Source organism: Chelmon rostratus, chromosome 17, assembly GCF_017976325.1.
Source record: "Chelmon rostratus isolate fCheRos1 chromosome 17, fCheRos1.pri, whole genome shotgun sequence".
Lineage (NCBI taxonomy): Eukaryota > Metazoa > Chordata > Actinopteri > Chaetodontiformes > Chaetodontidae > Chelmon > Chelmon rostratus.
Window position 1 is genome coordinate 9,569,384 of NC_055674.1, and position 17,473 is coordinate 9,586,856.

Consider the following 17,473-nt stretch of genomic DNA (forward strand, 5'->3'; position numbering starts at 1 on the left):
AAATGTGCACAAATTTAAAGTTTATTCTTAGTTTATCCCCTATACCGTGTGAAAGAGAAATTGTTCTCTTTGTTGTTGGAGAAATCTGCTGTATGCTGTTTTCTCTGTTGGATAATGTGTGATACTAAACTAATGTTTGACCATAAATGCTGTATTCAGATTGTGTGTTGTCCTGTCGTCATTCATTTACCACTGATTATTTACTCTGACTCTAATAACAATGATAGGATGATCAGGATTTTGAGTTTCCCGCACCAGATGATGCCACACAGAGAAATATCCTGAGCCAGTACCATAAATCTAAGACCTGGTAGAAAATGTGTCACATGCTCCATCCGTTTTGCTCAGAAAACCAACTTAATAGCAGGCTAAATAACAGCTTCCTCTATGGTTGAAAGCCCTGGTGCCCCCATGATGGAAAAAGGGGCTGCAAAAGTGCCCTCTTGGATGCCTATATGGTAGATAAAACATGATAAAATGCCCTCTATGGTGGCCTGGTGTGCAATAAAACTTGATGGAGCATCCTCTAGGAGGGTGCCCTTCCAGTGGAGGAAATGTGATGCAGGGCCATATAGGCTGCCCTACAAGCTAGAAAATCAGGCCTATAGTTGCCCTCTGTGTGTCTCTGTCTTGTTAACACTTCCCTGTGTGTTATTACAAAGGGGTAGTGGTTTACTTATTTATTTGCTGCTACCCCTCAGACCACCACTGATGTGTACAATACTATATAGTACAATCTCATGAATCTCATAACTGAAACTTGCCGTGAGCTCTTTTCAAGCTGATGGACTCCTGTGAATATTGCTGAAAAAATGTATGTAAACTAATACTATATACTATTCAGCTGTAGTAACTTCTGAACACTATGAGTAGATAAACCACAGGGGTATACCGTCCTCCTGTCCTCCTGTTCAGCTCAGGTGAGTCATTTTCAGCAGATTTTGTAGTGATCGCTGTCCAAGGTGCTGATCCTAGACCCCCCGGGGAGTCAGGAGCTGTCCACGGGACTGAGCCTGGCGCTCGTGCTGACAGCCCGGAGCTATATTTACGGCTGACTGTGTTTCTCATTGCAAAAATAAATGTTATTTGTGGACGCTTGGCGATAATCTCTGCTGGTTTATTATTTTACGTCCTCAGTATTTTCTTTTTTTTAATCCGGTCTCGGATTGTAGGCCTGTTTATGGTGCTGATTCAGGATGCTGGAACTGAGAGAAGGATCGTCAAAGTCAAGTAACCGACCGACTGCTTGTCCTGCCTCGCTTGCCGTAGGAAACGCGGAAAAACTGTGGACATGGTGGTTGTCGGTTAGCCTGCTAGCCATTTTAGGCTATTTATCAGCATGGCAAAATGTTCAGTAAACGGTGATATTTTGTCTGTTGACGAAGGAGGATGTAGAGGGGATGTGGCTAAATAATGGGCAACGTTTTTGGGAGAAAGAGTCGTCCTTCTCGTGTAACGGAACAAGACAAAGCCGTTTTGGTGAGATGATAGCGGTTGTATTAGCAGATTAGTCCCGTTACATTCATACAAGGCAGCTAGCTAGCTGCAGAGTGCTGTGGCCACTGAGGCAACATGGATTAATGTTAGCATGTTATAGCATTTACTGTTCACTCTGAGTGCTATGCAGTATTGTGCAAATGAGTCAGCCAGATTATGAATTTGAATTGGTACGTACATGGTTTATTGTCAATATATATATGACATATATATCTGACTTTGTGCTTCTTGTTTCCCAGCAACTGAAGCAGCAGAGAGATAAGCTGAAGCAGTACCAGAGGAGGATCACCTTACAGCTGGAGAAAGAGCGACTTCTGGCAAAGCAGTTGCTAAAAGATGGCAGGAAAGAGTAAGCATGAAACACCAGTTTAGACCTGGAACATATCTGTCTTGTAGTCACACCACAATGAATGCAAATACTGTGCTTTTATTCTTGTGTAATGATGATTGGGGACACTGTTGGTATGCATGCATGCATTACGTGCACAGCTTCACACAAATAGCCTGTTTTAAATGCTTTTAACTCTTCTGAGTTGCAGACGCCTCAACAGGCTTGATGGCTTGATTTTGTCTCTTTTATTCTGTATGAAAGCCTCAGAAAAATATGATACTTTCCCTTTTTATCTGTTATTTCAGAAAAGCCCTGCTGCTTCTTAAGAAAAAACGATATCAGGATCAGCTACTAGACAAGACTGAAAATCAGATTTCAAACCTAGAGCGCATGGTAAGTTTTACGAGATTACACAGTTTGACCCAGAGCCGTAGCACATGGGGTTCAATGTGATATGAGATATTAAAATAAGAAATAAAATCTTCAAAAGTCTGCTTTTTCCCACCATCTGAAAGCTATAGATTAATTTCTGACCTCTTTCTGCTTTGAGCTGTAATCTCCCAGTGTGCTGTGTAATTTAATCAAGCAAATTTTCTGCAAAGTCAAACCTAAATCTGGGCTGCAAAAACGTGTAGAGAATGATAGATGCAGTTTTTTTTTAACATTATGTGGCTGACTCAAATTCAGTGCAGGTTCAGCACTATTGGTGTTGAAGCACTTCAGAATGAACCACTGTGTAGTCAATGCTGTATGACACTCTTAAAGCAGCAAAATGTTTTAGAAATATTTGCAACTTAGTTGTTTTTGTTTGCCATTTTGCCATTTATTTTTTTTCACATGCTAACATTTGTCAACAGGTTCAAGATATTGAGTTCATGCAAATTGAGATGAAAGTCGTCGAGGGGCTCAAAGTTGGCAATGATTGTCTGAAGAGTATGCACGAGGTAGATATGTTTTTTCTTCCTGCCTTTTGTGTTTAGAAATTTCGCATTTGTGTGATAATGATGCCCCCCTAAGCTGTAGATATGTGAGCGTACACTTAAACAATGTCAAAATTTCCAGTGATAAGCACACTTTCTTTAATGTGATCCTTGGGTGAGGATTGAGCAGCAGGGAAAGCGTGTGGTTTGTGTTAGCATAGCTGGTGCACATTGTTTGAAGATTAAAGGATTAAAACGGAAAGCCTTGACTACAGCGGTGTGACTGCTGCGCATCCTTGGATACAGTGCACAGATCTCGCTCAGGAAACACAACACGGCCAGAATATGTGCAAAGCACCTTTCATCCAAAACACTTTTCTCCTGTAATGTGGGCTTCCTTTTCTTGCTTGTGGCAGATCATGTCAATTGAAGATGTGGAGAGAATCCTGGATGAGACCCAGGAGTCAATTGAATATCAAAGGGTAAATGTCTGCTTGATGTCATTCATGTACACCTTTACAAAGCTATTTCTACTTTCCTACTTTCTTTAATTGTTTATTAAAACCTGTACCGTATATGTTTACATTTGGCATAAGCAGTGGTGGAAGGTATGCTTTTACCAGCTCCTTTACTTACGTACAGTTTTGAGGTACTTGCAAACATGATAAAAAAATATGATGCGTCGTTGTAGATTGAACTCCTGACTGATTATTGAGATGAGTTGAAATTAGCTCCGCATTGAGTACTTTTCTTACGTTAAGCACATTTGGCTGATCATGCCTCTGTACTTTTACTTCAGTAAGTTTTGGAATTAAGGACTTTTACTTGGAACAGAGTTATTTCCATTATTGTACGTAGTTCTACTTAAGTAAAGGATCTGAATACTTCTTCCACGCCTGAGTTCAAGCTTAATATCCACTTAAGTTCACTAAAATTGCACTGTAACAAATCGTCAGGATCCAAATGCTGTTATGAGTAAATACTTTAATCATTTCTTTATATGTATATATACCACAACCCCGATTCCAGAATGTTGCGCCGCTGTGTAAAACATAAATAAAAACAGAATGCAGTCATTTGCAATCAAACTGTGTTAACCAACACAAAGTGTTCCTGAGCCCGTGTAGTGATATTCAATGATGTGTTCATAAAGTGTTGAACCTCGCTCCATCCTCGCTTGTGAACGACTGAGCCTTTTCAGGATGCTCCTTTCATGATACTCTCACCTGTTACTAATCAACCTGTTTACCTGTGGAATGTTCCAAACAGGTGTTTTGTTGCTCCTATCCCAACTTGTTTGAAAAATGTTGTTGCACCAAATTCAGAATAAGCAGATATTTACAAAAAAATGAAGTCAATGAGGTAAAGCATCAAATATATTGTCTGTACTGTTTTCAATTCAGTATATGTCAAAAAGTATTAACAACCAATTGCATTCTGCTTTATTTATATGTTACACAGTTCGTTGGAATCAGGGTTGCTTATGTTTAGAGGATCCGACTTAAATCAGACCTATCCTTGACATTAAAAAGTCATCCATAGATAACTGTCTGTTTATACTAAGTCAGTGAAAAAACTGAGCTGTCACTGTACTGTCAGTTAACACACTTTTTGCTGCGGCAGCAAATAGATGAAATGCTGGCTGGAGCCCTGACGGAGGAGGATGAGGACGCTGTTTTAGCAGAGCTGGAAGCTATCACTCAGGTCGGTGTCGAGCTGCATGTTTAACCTTTATCAGTACAGAGAATGTCTGCTGAGCATGCATGCTCTTTGACTGTAACACCACACTTCACATTTCTAGTATAGTTACATACACACTGAGGGCTGATGTAACCACAGTGCTGCAGTTAAAACTGATCCAGAGTTGATCCAAGTGGGGATTTCACACCAAAAATGCACCCTAACCCTCAGATTTAGGAATAATTCTAGTAATATTAGGAGGAAGCCACAATATGATTCATATCTAATAATAGGCTGTATAATTGAAACTGTCATAATAATTAAATCATCAGCAGATTTCTTTTGTGATCTAATTATTATTCCAATCAACACACACAAACCACGCAAACTATTATGTTTCACGCTTGAAAACAGACACAAATTCTACGCTGAACAAAAATAGAAATTCAAGACTGTAGTTTTTACCCCTTTTGCTCACAGATGTGTTATTCTGTGTTAGCGAGCGCTTCTCTTTGCCAAGATAATCCATCCACCTGACTGTTTTGGAATACCATGATGCCATTTAAATAGCATGATTATTGCACAGGTGTGCCTCGGGCTGGTCACATAAAAGCCCACTCTGAAATGTGCAGTTTTATCTCACGACTCAAAGCCACAGATGTGGCAGGGGACGTGCGGTTGGCATGCTGACTGCAGGAATGTCCATCAGAGCTGTCGCCCGTGAATTGAATGTTCATTTCTCTACCATAAGCTCCCTCCAGTGTCGTTTCTGAGAGTTTGGCAGTGCATCCACCGGCCTCACAACGGCGAATACGTGTAACCACGCCAGCCCAGTACCTCCACATCCGGCTTCAGTAGAAGGCGTGTAGGCGAGCGCTTTGCTAATGTCGGGGTTGTGAACAGAGTGCCCCAAGGCGGGTGTGGGGTCATCGTATTGACAGGCATAAGCTACGAGTCCACAAACATATCGTTCCTCCAGCAACATCGAACAGATAAAACACCGATTTTCTTCCAAAAAGTCACTAAAACAAAAGTTTATGTATCTCATATTCATGTTATTTTGTTATTGCTGTTTCGGAGCCGTTTTGTTCGTTTTTATTTGTTTTTTGTTGCTGTGCGCTTGTGACCGTTTTGTTTTCATTACAGGTTATTGCTATTTGTTCTTTCGTGTGTCGAGTCATTTAATTTATTTTCTAATCTTTACATTGGGCTCATATTGCAATTTCTCATCTTATTGATAAGGTGTGATTTTAAATTGCCTTTTTTTTTATTGTTTGTTTTTGTGTGGACCCCATCAAAGACTAGGGACCACAAGCCAGGGGGATCCAAATAAAGACAGACGAACAGAATGTTCTTTTTATTATCAGCTTCGGTTTGTCGGTATAACCTTTATTGTTCCATCTCTTATCGCCCCTCTGTCTCTTCTCCTGACGCAGGGAGAAGATGTAGCACTTCCAGAGGTCCCCACTGAGCCAATACCAGAGGTCTCAGATGCAGCTAAAGCTGAACCGGGTACACTTGTTGGGGCTATTTTTTTATTTCACCACACATGCATTCCTTACACACTTAATATATTTGTGATTAATGCCAGACTGATCATACTTGCTCTGCTTTCTTTTCTAGAGAGGAGAGAAGCAAAGAACAAGCCCAACAGAGAGATGCTGGCAGCCTAACAGACTGAATTTGTGTCTGAGAGTCGTTACTGATTCTGCTCATTTCAGTATTTCATCTTTAATTGTTAGTCGGTGAAGGTGGGACCTGCAGACATCGGTGCACCTTCGCTCATTTTACTGGATCAGCACTGTGTCTGTCCTCGGCTCACTGCCCCCCCCGAGGTATCTTCATAAAGGAAGTGAAATGTTGGATTTCTGTGTCTGACTTGTCGTGACAGAATGAAAGGACTAATTTTTAGATGTTTTACACATGAATTTCAGTTGTTTTCCATAGTAAATTGAGCTGTGGCAGCAATATGTTGTCTTGACTTTTATTTCATAAACCGATTTTATGTTTTTCAGAAAGTTTCTATGGCTGTTGTCGTGGAGTATTGCAGTATTTTTGCTCACATTTCCTGTTTGTGTATCATACTTACTCCAGAAGGGGGCACTCTTTGCTAGTTTCTGTTTGTTTTGTTTTTTTTGACTCGACAGTACACAACAAATTCATTCAGATCCCATCAGTAGAGTGTGTGTGTGTGTGTGTGTGTGTGTGTGTGTGTGTGTGTGTGTGTGTGTGTGTGTGTGTGTGTGTGGTTATATTGACAGAGAGTAAAAAGCTCATGTTGCTGATATGTGGGAGATGTTTAGACAAGAAAGCTAATATAATATTTATTTAAGTGGGCTCTAGACTCTAATTAACATGTACAATGAAGCTAGCACAAATTATCCACTGTGAGCAAAGCATCACCTATGTTAGTAAAAACAGAGTATGACTCGCTTCCAGCCTTGCACAATGCAGTTATATACATAAAATGTTCTTTTGTGAGCAGACAGAGGAGAAACATGGCGACAGCACATGCTTGTTTAGGTGAATCATGACAGTAGAAGGTTGCACAAAGCCTTTACGGAACGAAAACAACAAAATGCACCATTAATATGTAGGCTAATTGTTTGATGAATGCAAATTTTACATCAACGCTGTGCCGTTAAGCACGTGAAGTACGCATTACAGGTGGCAATACAAGCAGGCAAATATATAAGGACGGGGTAAGGATAGCGTTTAAATATTACATTTATTTAAAGAGAAACAAATGTGTCTCGGTATATTACAGGAATTCTGGAGCTCAATTGGTACAGAAATATGGGGGGCGGGCACTAAATCTGTACTTTGACAAGATGGTGCTGCGTTATAATGCTGTGGAAATTGTTGCCCTCCGGTTTTTTAGCGCGCGTATGGTGAAAAGGAGCTCTGTAGTATGGAAGCCATAGCAATTTTACTATATGTTACTGGCTTTTATTGTAATGTGGCTTTTGTAAGCCTTTATTAGCACCCATTTTTTTCAAACTTTCACAGCAGTAATTCAATTTGTGTGATATTTCGCCATTAGGTATATTTCTGAATTTCTCCTGCCCAGCTCCAGTGCATTGGTGCACCGTTGTTGTTGTTTTTTTTTTATCCATGACTGCATATTTTACAAATAAGCGACATATGTTGTTTTTGTTGTTTCACTTCATTTCTGAACCCTCCCGAGGCGCGTCTGAGAGTGCGAGAAAGCCGAGCCGCGGAGGAGTCCGTGAAGGCAGCAGCGGGCTGTCAGCTGTGGAGAGGGAAGGTGCGTTTAGTTGAAGTGGGGTTTCGGGAGCGCAGCATCGTCTCGCTCGCTCACGGGCACATTGCCTCGCCTTTTGTTTGATCCAACTCGCGTATTTAGCCATTTTACCCTCCTTTCACGCGGATACACGTTCGAAGGAAAAAACCGTTTATGGTCCTGGCTGAAGATTTCACGATGTCTCGCACCGACGAGGTTCACCGCCTGACGGAAAATGTCTATAAGGTAAGGGTCAACTAATGAATAAAGTTTTTCAGACGCATATGATGATATAATTTCAGCTGTCAGACACACAGTGTGATTCCACCCTGAAGCAGACTTTATTATTTATTGCTTAAGACGCATTCAGAGCCTTGTGGGGTTTTTTATTCGATAATCTCTTTAGGGAGAGGCGCATTAGCTTTTTTTTTTTTGTGAATCACTTCCATTTGATCAAAATGCTCTGTCCTCCACCTCCACACATTTCTTTATGATACGCAAATCAAAGTCAGTCACTCAGGCCTGTGTTTTATTCCTCCACTGCGCTGATTGTAGTGTTGGATCATTCTGGGATTCAGTGGATTTCTGCAGCCCAGTTTATTTGCTGAAATGGAGACATTCCAGAAGTCAGTGTTTGACGGGTGGAGAAGGTTGGGCTTATCTGTTGCAACAAGTAAACATTTGCCCCATAGGGATTTCAACATTCAAACCTGTTCTACATAAAGAACCTGTGAGAACTTTGCATGTTACTGTTAAGCCTCAGTACTGAAAAAAAAGAAAACTATTCTCAGTGATCGGAACAGAATGGATTGCTAGAAGGGCTGCACCTAAGGTTTCTTTTCACAGGATGTTTTTTTGTTCCTACCAATTATTTGATCGTTTGACTATGAAATGAAAAAAAAAAAAAACTGCTTCAAATTGCCTGTTTTGTGCCACCAGCAGCACCAAACTGCATTCAATATGCAATCCTACAAAAAACGAAAAGAAGCTAAATGAGGAGTCATTTATTAACCACCGATGCTTGTCACTGTCGGTTGATACATGGCTGTGAAATGTTTAATTTGTCACAAAAGTAAAGGTTGCTGATTAACTTTCAGTGGAACAAGCGAATCCATTGGTCGAAAGCTGTTGCAGTGCAGATTTCTGTGTAGTTTGTTAAAACTTACTCTGGGCTTTGGTTCACCTATTGAAGGAATGTTAACAAAGCTTCCTGTTATGAGGGCTGCACACCTGTCTTGAGTGAATCTCAGGTTTCGCTTTTGAGAAGGAGGTCTCTTGCAATATATTCCTCGTCATTATTTACACGTAATAACCCATAGATATTACCCTACTTTTAACTGCCCCCCCCTTCGCCCTCAGCCAGCTGTAGCTCCCCTAACAGAAGGCCAGGAACGGGCAGGGGGTAGCTGCTCATTCTCCTGCAGGGAATAGACATCTATCAAAAAGGAGGTCAGATGAGCAGAGACTGACTGGTGCTTCTTTTAGAGCCGACAGGGGAAGCAAATGTTTCAGGTGGCTATTTCTGTCCCGAATTGGTCACACAGCCTACAGTGTATCCTTCTCATTGTGGATTTTATGCTGCGCTCTGTCGGGGGCTTGTCCAAGTGTTTACGCCTGCTAATGTGGGTTAATCAACATAGACACAGTGTAGGTGTCTGGATCCCGAACCCTTGGGGAGAACGGGCCCTTGCATGCGTGGTCTTGTTTTTCAAGTGCAAGCCCAGCAGCGGGGCTCTGTCTCTGGGGTGAAAGCACCCCGTCAGAGTCCTGACAGCCAGGAACGCTGCTGGGCAGTGGAGTGGACAGAGACAGAGTCCCTCTTCCACACTGGGGATCTGACCCCGTGGCGAAAGCGAGGAAGGTCACCCGGAGTGTTATCTAGAGTCACTGCTTTTCTTCCCCTGCAGTGTTAAAAACAAGTTTCTGAGTGTGCTTTAATATTTAAAGAGATGCGTTCAATTCGACTCAGTGATGAAAAGCACGAGTCTCTTGCACCACTTTGCATTTTTTTTAGATGTTTTTACCCTCATAACCACACTTGTTTTTGTTAAATTATGCCATTTAATTGTAGGGATGGGCAGTACTTGACATGTTTGGTCACCGAAATCTGCCGCCATTAGTTTGGATGCAGCATGACGCATTGTGTGAGTTTGAAGTGCAGACTATCAAGTTTAATTTCATGGGCTTCTGAGCCACGTTGGGGGATTGGTGAAGCTGCAAAGCTGGTTGCATAAGTATTGAAATGAGATAAAAATTGCATGATTTTGCAAGTAATTGAGAAGATGCCAAATGTATCCGAAATCCTGAAGTAAAGCTCACCCCATCATTAGTGGCACAGACAGCAGGGCAGGATGACATTTCTTACCAGGGAGCAGAGTGTAATGTTCAGAGTTGTTATTTCCACAGTGTTGCACCTTTCGACTTCTTGGAGCATCTTCTCGTTTTATGATGCATTTTCTAATTGTTTGCACAGATGATTAAACATGGAGACTTTTCATGCACCTGCAAGTGTTGGAAAAGCTCCAGCAGCCCAGTCACATTAACTTTGGTTGGGAAATGAAGGAGATTTTAACGTCAACAGCACAGGCCTGCCCATTTCTCTCCCCGACATGCATTTGAATGCCTCCGCAGAAGGTAATTGTGTTTGTCTGCTTTGTACGCCAGCAGACATCTCCAGAGGAAGAGGAGATGTAAAAAACATACGGCGGCTGCAAAGTCATAGCAGCCGGCAGCTGGGCCGATACTGAGTAATCGCTGGGGAGGAGAGGGGGGCAACTGCGCTGCTGTGAGTCATGTTAGCCCAGTTGAGTGTGTGTGTTTAACAGGGCTGGGACTGTAGGCACAGCGCGAGCGAGACAGGAGATTCAGAATCTCGCTGCTCCTCCGGTGGAGGCCGGAGGCACTCCTTAGTTTTTCGCCTTTATCTCGATCACCAGGGGAGTCAACCCTGTAAACCCGGCAATCCCGGCCTGATCCTGTGTGACTCACTTCCATCCTCCTCCCTCACGCAGACGGGCAGTTCCAGACGTGGCCATTGGCATCTAGTCATTCCCGCACTGACGGGGTGAGACAGATACTTAAGACTGACACCCGCGTGTTTGAATGCATCCGTCCATGTGCGTGCGCGCGCATGTCCGCCAGCTGGCCCGTGTCGCCTGGTGTCTGTGACCCCGGTCAAGCCTCTTATCGTGCCGATGGATGAAGTCTGAGCGCCGACCTGGCTTCTAACTTAAGCGACCAAACAGATTAATCAGACCGGAGGCCGAGGAAGAATGGAGCCGTGCGTTGAATCAGTCGGTAATGAAACGGTTCAAGTGCCGTGAACTTTTATCCCGGAGAGTTGAGGCAGTGGAAGGTTTTGATGGAAGAACACACCCTTTAGCACAATAGAAATGTTACTTGTGTTTATTCAGAGGCTTTGTTATAGGAAGTGTGCGTTCAGTAATCGGTGCACACGGTGCAGGTTTTGAACACACCCTGCCAGGTAAGGGAATAGAAGGGTGTGTCCCGTCTCTACCAGCCCTCAGGACTAAACACTCATTTTCCCATGCAGCACCACTCCCTGATTGTCAACACGGCCTGGAAAACAGTGAATGCCAGTTTCTCAAATGGTTGTTATGGCGAAGGCAAAATAGTTGTTTGACGTTGAACTCGATCATGTGTGATCGTCAGTCCTCTCTGAGGTTGTAGGATCCTGGCTGTGTCGCGAGGCCGCAGCACGCGGTTTGATGCGAAACCCCGATCCGAAAATGCGGCTTTTCTGCCTAAAAGGCGTCCTGTTATATAATCAGTTTCTCTCTCAGTTGCAATATTGTCGTGACATTCACTACACTCAAACGGGTGATATTCTGATAATGATAAGAGGACTAACAGTTTCACCACAATCTCATGTGGGAGATCTGAACAGGTGGTCTCTTAGCAACAGCGTGCCATTATTCTTATGTGTTTCTGTCATATCATTGTGCTAAAAGACTTGCAGTCGGTGGAGGGCTGGAGAAGGCAAGTGAGAGGGAGGAAAAGCGATGGAGAAGGGGAGGTGACGTAGTTTTTTTTCGTTTTCAGAGAGGGCTAAATCAGAAATGTGGAACCTTCTCTTAATTGATGGAAATGCTTCGTAAAAGGCCCATAAGGGGTCTGGAGTAAACCAGCTGGGCATACAGTGCCGTGATCTGGTCTTGAATTCAGAAGTTACCTGGAGTCACTCCATTGACGATGCCTCTCTTCGCTTTATTTACCCCTTTTTTCCAGCAGTATATCACATCAGGCGCCACTTGCCTTATAATATGCAATTTAATGGAGTTTAAAATGACTTCAGCTCCTGAACATCTGCCTCCAGAATATAGTGTTTCAACAAGTTTATGCCTGCTGGTGCCCGGGGCCTTGAAAAGATTGCATTATGCACTGCAGGAGATATCATAACATTCATTGCCTGTGGAACAGCAGATTTGTTCCCTGCGCCTTTGACTGCGATGCAGAGAGAGGACTATTGCTCCACACACCCACCTTCTCTGCACGTCCGGGGGTGGATGGTTTAGAGACATTCTCTCTTTTCTTTTACTCATCACTGCCGTTTCAAGGACGGAGACTTGAGATGCTCAGTGCTAAATCCAAGGCTACACCGAGCCGACTGCGGAGAAGCTCGGGAGCCGTCGCTGACGGGAAAAAGGTTGATTCTGAAGTCACCTTGTTAGCGTGGCTATCATCCAAAATGTGAATTGTCCGTCACAAGAGGAAGCACACGGCAGGATGTTCTTCGCGCTATAGAAAATGCTTTATTGTGGGGGTGGAAGAGAGAGGGAGATGAAGAGAGGGAAAATAGATGGAGACATTCCACATCCTTGTTGAAATAGTCCCTAATTACTGTGGAGGGTGAAGCTGTAATTACACAGACTGAAAGAGACACACAGGAGCAGAGACAGAACATTTCAGCTAGTGCTGTGGCAGCGGACAATGGCCTTACATTTACAGGTCGTGGCCTACAGTTAACATGCCTGTGGCTTGTGTTACTGTACGGCTTTGTGGCGGATGCTGCTACTTTCAGCTGCATGGGCCGCACTACACCCAGCGGGCTCGCTGAGCAGGCGACCGCAGCGTTTCTGCAAGCCCCACGCCAGTATCGCTATTGCACAGAAAGTAGCAAATTCAGCTTGCACGCTCACATGGTTTGTAGGCTCTTTTAGCTTAAGGCGTTTCTGTGCAGTAAAGTAAAGCGACTAATGCAGCACTCATTGTTGTGGCACTCCAGGTTCTTCCAGTTTATCTATGAATTTAGTCCCAAATCCAAAGTGCATTTGCATTATTTAAGCTGTATTAATTGACAGTGCGGCAGGATGTGCGTTTTTATCGCAAGCTGGCTGTGATGCATCAGTATGAAATAAAAGACAGACGGGGAAAAATAGTGCCTCCTCCGTGTCGCATTCAAATTGACTGAGCACTTAGGAAGACTGGCACTGTGGGACACTTTCATAGGAAATGTAGATGTATTTTGAATTTACATTCGCTAAGCACTAGACACGTTTTCTGTCTATTTGGGGCTATGCTGCAGTCTGAATGTTGCAAGCAGGAGGTCAGCATTGAGACCCTCACACAACACACCCATAACTCATAAAACAGCCTTCAAGGCTGCCATGCAAAATGTGAATTTGCTCATATCCCCTTCATCTAACCAGCGAAATGAAACTGAAATGGAGTTCCTCATCGCACAATGTGGTGCTTTCTCATTCGATGGTCATTTAGAGAAGCGTCAGTCCCGGCCGTCTGTTTATTAGCGTCTCGCTTTCACAATTGATCAGAGTTGGAACGATGTTTTGAGGGATTTTCAGAGGAGTGCCTCCTTTTCCTCAGCCGAAATGAATGGCTCTTTTGCTGGTCAAAGAACTAAAGCTAGCAAATAAGCCTGGGTCTTGGTTGCTGTGGTAACCAGTGCCTGTTAGTTGAGTTGCTGATGCCGGCACTGGCCTGAGTGAGTGTGTGTGCGTGTGCGTGTGTGTGTGTGTATGGGGGGGGGGGGGGGGTCACACTGGCTGCAGATGACAGTAGACAGAGCAAACAAACGCAGTAAATAGTTGGTCTCTGGCGAGCAGATTATTTGTTGTGCTCTGGCAGCGGGAGACACACAGTTAGAAGGTGGAGGCAGAACAAAGAGCCTGTTTCAGAGGTGGCTCCTCCACCTGAGACCTCTTGTCGGCGACTGCGGGGCCAAACACAGTCATCAAGCCTCATATCTCATCCAGCTGTGATTGAATCTGGCAAAATTGTGCCTTTTTAGATACGCCATTTCACTGGCAACAGCCCATAATAATACATCTGTTGGCAACAAACAGGCATGTCACAATTATTACATCATTTTGCACAGTTGTTAGAGTCCACAGTCAAGAGAATTTTAAGTCAAGTACACGAAACAGACATTAAGGCCGTGTTTCCGTCATGTTTTCCAGCATTTGAGGTTTGACTGGTGCTCTTTTAATTGCATCACCTCTTCTTCTGCGGCGGTTAAACGGCACCTGACTGGAGAATTAGTTCTGCCAACTTTTTGTCTTGATGCGCCCAACGGCTAATATTGGCATAATGGGGGTGGAAGGAAGCTTTTGATGACTTTCTTTACATTATTGGGTACAAGCTAGTCCCAGACCAGGGAAATGACTTTGTTACAGACAGCAACAATAGTAAGTAAGAAGGAGAATACATAGAATACATAGATACACAAACAACAGAAAACAACAAATAGACAATAAAAAGGAAGACACTATATATATGCAGCAGAGTGAGAACTCATGTGTGCAAACTAATTGATGCTAACTGACGCTATTTTGCCAACAGCAGCATCACTTTAATCAGCAGCCAACATGGATTTATGCCTAGCTGCAAAATCTAAACACAGATAATCACAATTATTTGTATAACAATGAATCATCAGCTAAAATGTCATGAGTGTGACAGCCCTAGTGACAAACGTTTGTACTTTTCTTTGCACGGTCGGGAGGCGCCTCTCCAACGTGACGAAGCATTTTACCTCCATGTAGGTTGGCGTGCATTGTTCACGATGCGTCGGCACTTTGGGGACATTTAAAGATGCGGCGCACGTGAACAGCTGACACTGAGAGATAATGAAGGATTATCACAAACAATAAGCCTGCATTTCTGCCGAAGCCTCCTCTACCTTTTAGCTCTCAGAGTCCCGGTAGCAAGGTGCAGATTGTGTTTGCGTGGCAGAGAAAGGGAAGAGCGTGGGACGTGCAAGAGGACGAATGTTAGTAAGAGGTGATTCAAGATTCATGGTGATGGAGATCCTTTCGCAAGAGTTGAGTTTCCTCGGTTAGCATAGCTCCTGTCTGATTGTATGAGTCACGCTGGACTCAAATATTGAATAAGCAGAATGAAATCTAGCTGAAACTTTGTGTCTTTGTGCTGTTATGTTCTGTCCACGTTACATAACGACAGAAAGATGCAGAAGAACACAATTATTGATGCAAAGGTTTGTGCCTACACTGACGGCGGAGTGCTGATGTGCATGTCCTCTTCGAGGTTCTGCAGGGTCATGAGTTTCATTATGACTTCTGTGGCTACCACCCGTAATTGGATCCCTGCTGCTAATAAGTTAGCTGTAATAACCAGCACCTAATGCTTCCTGCTCGAGCTGGACGAAGAGATCACAAGAGGCTTTGATGTCTCCGTGTCAGAAAATGTTACTTATCATCGGTCACAGGAGACTAAACCTTTTTACATCTGATCCCAATACGGAAGTGAGATAACTGTTTTAAGCTTTGTGCATTATGTTGTCAAATTCACTGCAGAGCTTCGGCATCCTATCCATTTGGCATGTTAGCATCACCTGTATTATTCAGGTTGTGTGATATACGCTGCGTCGGTGTCTGTCACATACGACCGAGTGCTGCAACTGTCAGTGTTTGCTGCGTCAACAGACAAAAGATTGCCTGTCACTTGGTGAAGTTATAAGGAGGACGCCTTTGATCGGCTCCGTATGGATCCCCGTCTGCGTTTGTGTGCAGTAATATACTCTGCACACTTCCACAACAAAAGAACACGAGAGCTGTTCTCAAACTGAGCAGTCTTCTCTCGGCTCACAACGTCGAAAAGTTTGCTCTCCTCGGTGCAGCCTGGGCACAAATATCCACGCGGCGCTCTTGCACTGATGTTCGGCTCGGCCTCCGCCGTTAGGAGCGAGGCTTTAGGTGTGACTTCTTCGTGGCGTGTGTTCAGAGCGTATACCTGCACTTTGCTCTGAAATAAGCATGTGACAGTCTGTGTGTTTTCTGGATTCATGTGTGTACTTTAGAAAGTTCTCTAACCCCTCAGCCTGCCTCTGTTTCCTTCACTTGTACAGAAGCTCTGCAGGGATTTTCAGACTCCTTGTACTCCCCACCTAAGATTTAACAAAAAGTTTGCCAGCATCCCTTATGAGGACATGGGAGAAGCGAAGACAATGACTTGAGTCTATTCTTGAGCATGATGTTCAAATTAAATTTGCATTCTTCTGGTGAAATGTAATGAGATTTGTGTGGCATGCAACCTCTCACAAGTGGCTGTTGTCTTTCCAATAGAGCAAAGAAGTCTGACATGCTCAGTTGTGACAGCAGGAGGAAAACTTTAACAAGAATATGAGGAGTTTGGGATGAGCTGTGACCAGTTCTCAACTTCCAGAACACTTAAAAGTTAAAGAAAAACCAATCAGCTCAATCATACGCTATAAATGCTGTGGTACATATAATTAATAGTTCGATGTATAATATATAACTAGCTTTTCTAAGCTCTCTGAAAGAAAATGCTAACTTTTCTGTTCCTACATGTGTGCTGATGCTGATATTCGCAGCGTGCGCCTGAAGGCAGCATGATGTATTTTTGACATGTTGTTTGGTCAGTCTATGAAGAGTACAATGGCAGCAACCAGAGTAAAGCTGTTGCACGCACACAGACACACACACACACACACACACACACACACACACACACACACTCACACACTCACACACTCAAAACTCCAAACCTCTGTTTTTACCACCGAGTATCAAAGCGATGCAGCATTTACTCTATAACTTCACAGACTTCACAGAGATTTTTGCCCTTTTTGAGCTCACTGTCCGCACTGCTTTTTATGGCCGTGCTCGTCGGATTTGCGTGCTCAAGCAATGCTAACTTGAGCGTGCATTGGTCCCTGTGGCGATGTAGAAGAGCTGTGGAATCCACACAGTGGGCTAGATGAAGAGGAACAGAACTGCAATCACATGCACACCCGCCGCTGCCCCGAGGCTCGGCTTAGCGCCGTTGATTTTAGCTTCGTTTAATCGTGGACAATTTCCTGTGCACATGTTTGCATATCGCAAAGTTGATTTTAAAGCTGCTAGCTGGACAAAAAAATAGAAAAGTGTTTGCTGAACTTCCACTCTGACTCACGGCGTTGCTTTTTTGTAAACATTGCACAAGTGATGCCACCAGCTTTATCCTTTAGCCTCACGTAAGGTAGCATAAGATGATATGGCACAATTAGCAGTTTTCTTCAGTGCAGTAACATGAGCAACACAGGGTTTCCCCCCAGGAGACCGTTGAGCCGAGGTGGATCCACCCGGATCCTGACGTGTCTCCTCTTGGTCCGGCCTTGTTCCTCAGCAATTGGTGGAGTCAGCCAGACAGGGGATCATGCTGCAACCTGACTCTCTCCTCTTGGCAATGCAATTCGTTAAAGGTCTCATCTATCCTCTGGCTGATTGAGACCCATCATACACTCACACTTTTCCTTATTAAGAAAGAAGGGGCTAACTGTGTGGTTGTCCATGATTCACTCCC

The 17,473-nt window shown here is 43.6% G+C and overlaps 2 protein-coding genes across 2 annotated transcripts in view; both read left to right on the forward strand.

Annotated features, from left to right (window-relative positions):
* Positions 1-1,290: 1,290 nt before the first annotated feature.
* LOC121621215 (charged multivesicular body protein 6-like) lies at positions 1,291-6,366 on the forward strand. The gene is made up of 8 exons (XM_041957607.1): positions 1,291-1,479; positions 1,737-1,846; positions 2,134-2,221; positions 2,686-2,772; positions 3,165-3,230; positions 4,372-4,452; positions 5,865-5,940; positions 6,052-6,366. Exons 1-8 carry the CDS (start codon positions 1,414-1,416, stop codon positions 6,099-6,101), a joined length of 624 nt encoding a protein of 207 aa, XP_041813541.1. The 5' UTR covers positions 1,291-1,413; the 3' UTR covers positions 6,102-6,366.
* Positions 6,367-7,719: 1,353 nt separating this feature from the next.
* baiap2a (BAR/IMD domain containing adaptor protein 2a) overlaps positions 7,720-17,473 on the forward strand; it is a 50,976-nt gene continuing 41,222 nt past the window's right edge. The window contains exon 1 of the mRNA XM_041956822.1: positions 7,720-7,918. Within this exon, the coding sequence (XP_041812756.1) occupies positions 7,847-7,918 (72 nt within the window). The 5' untranslated portion in view covers positions 7,720-7,846. The remainder of the gene's footprint in view (positions 7,919-17,473) is intronic.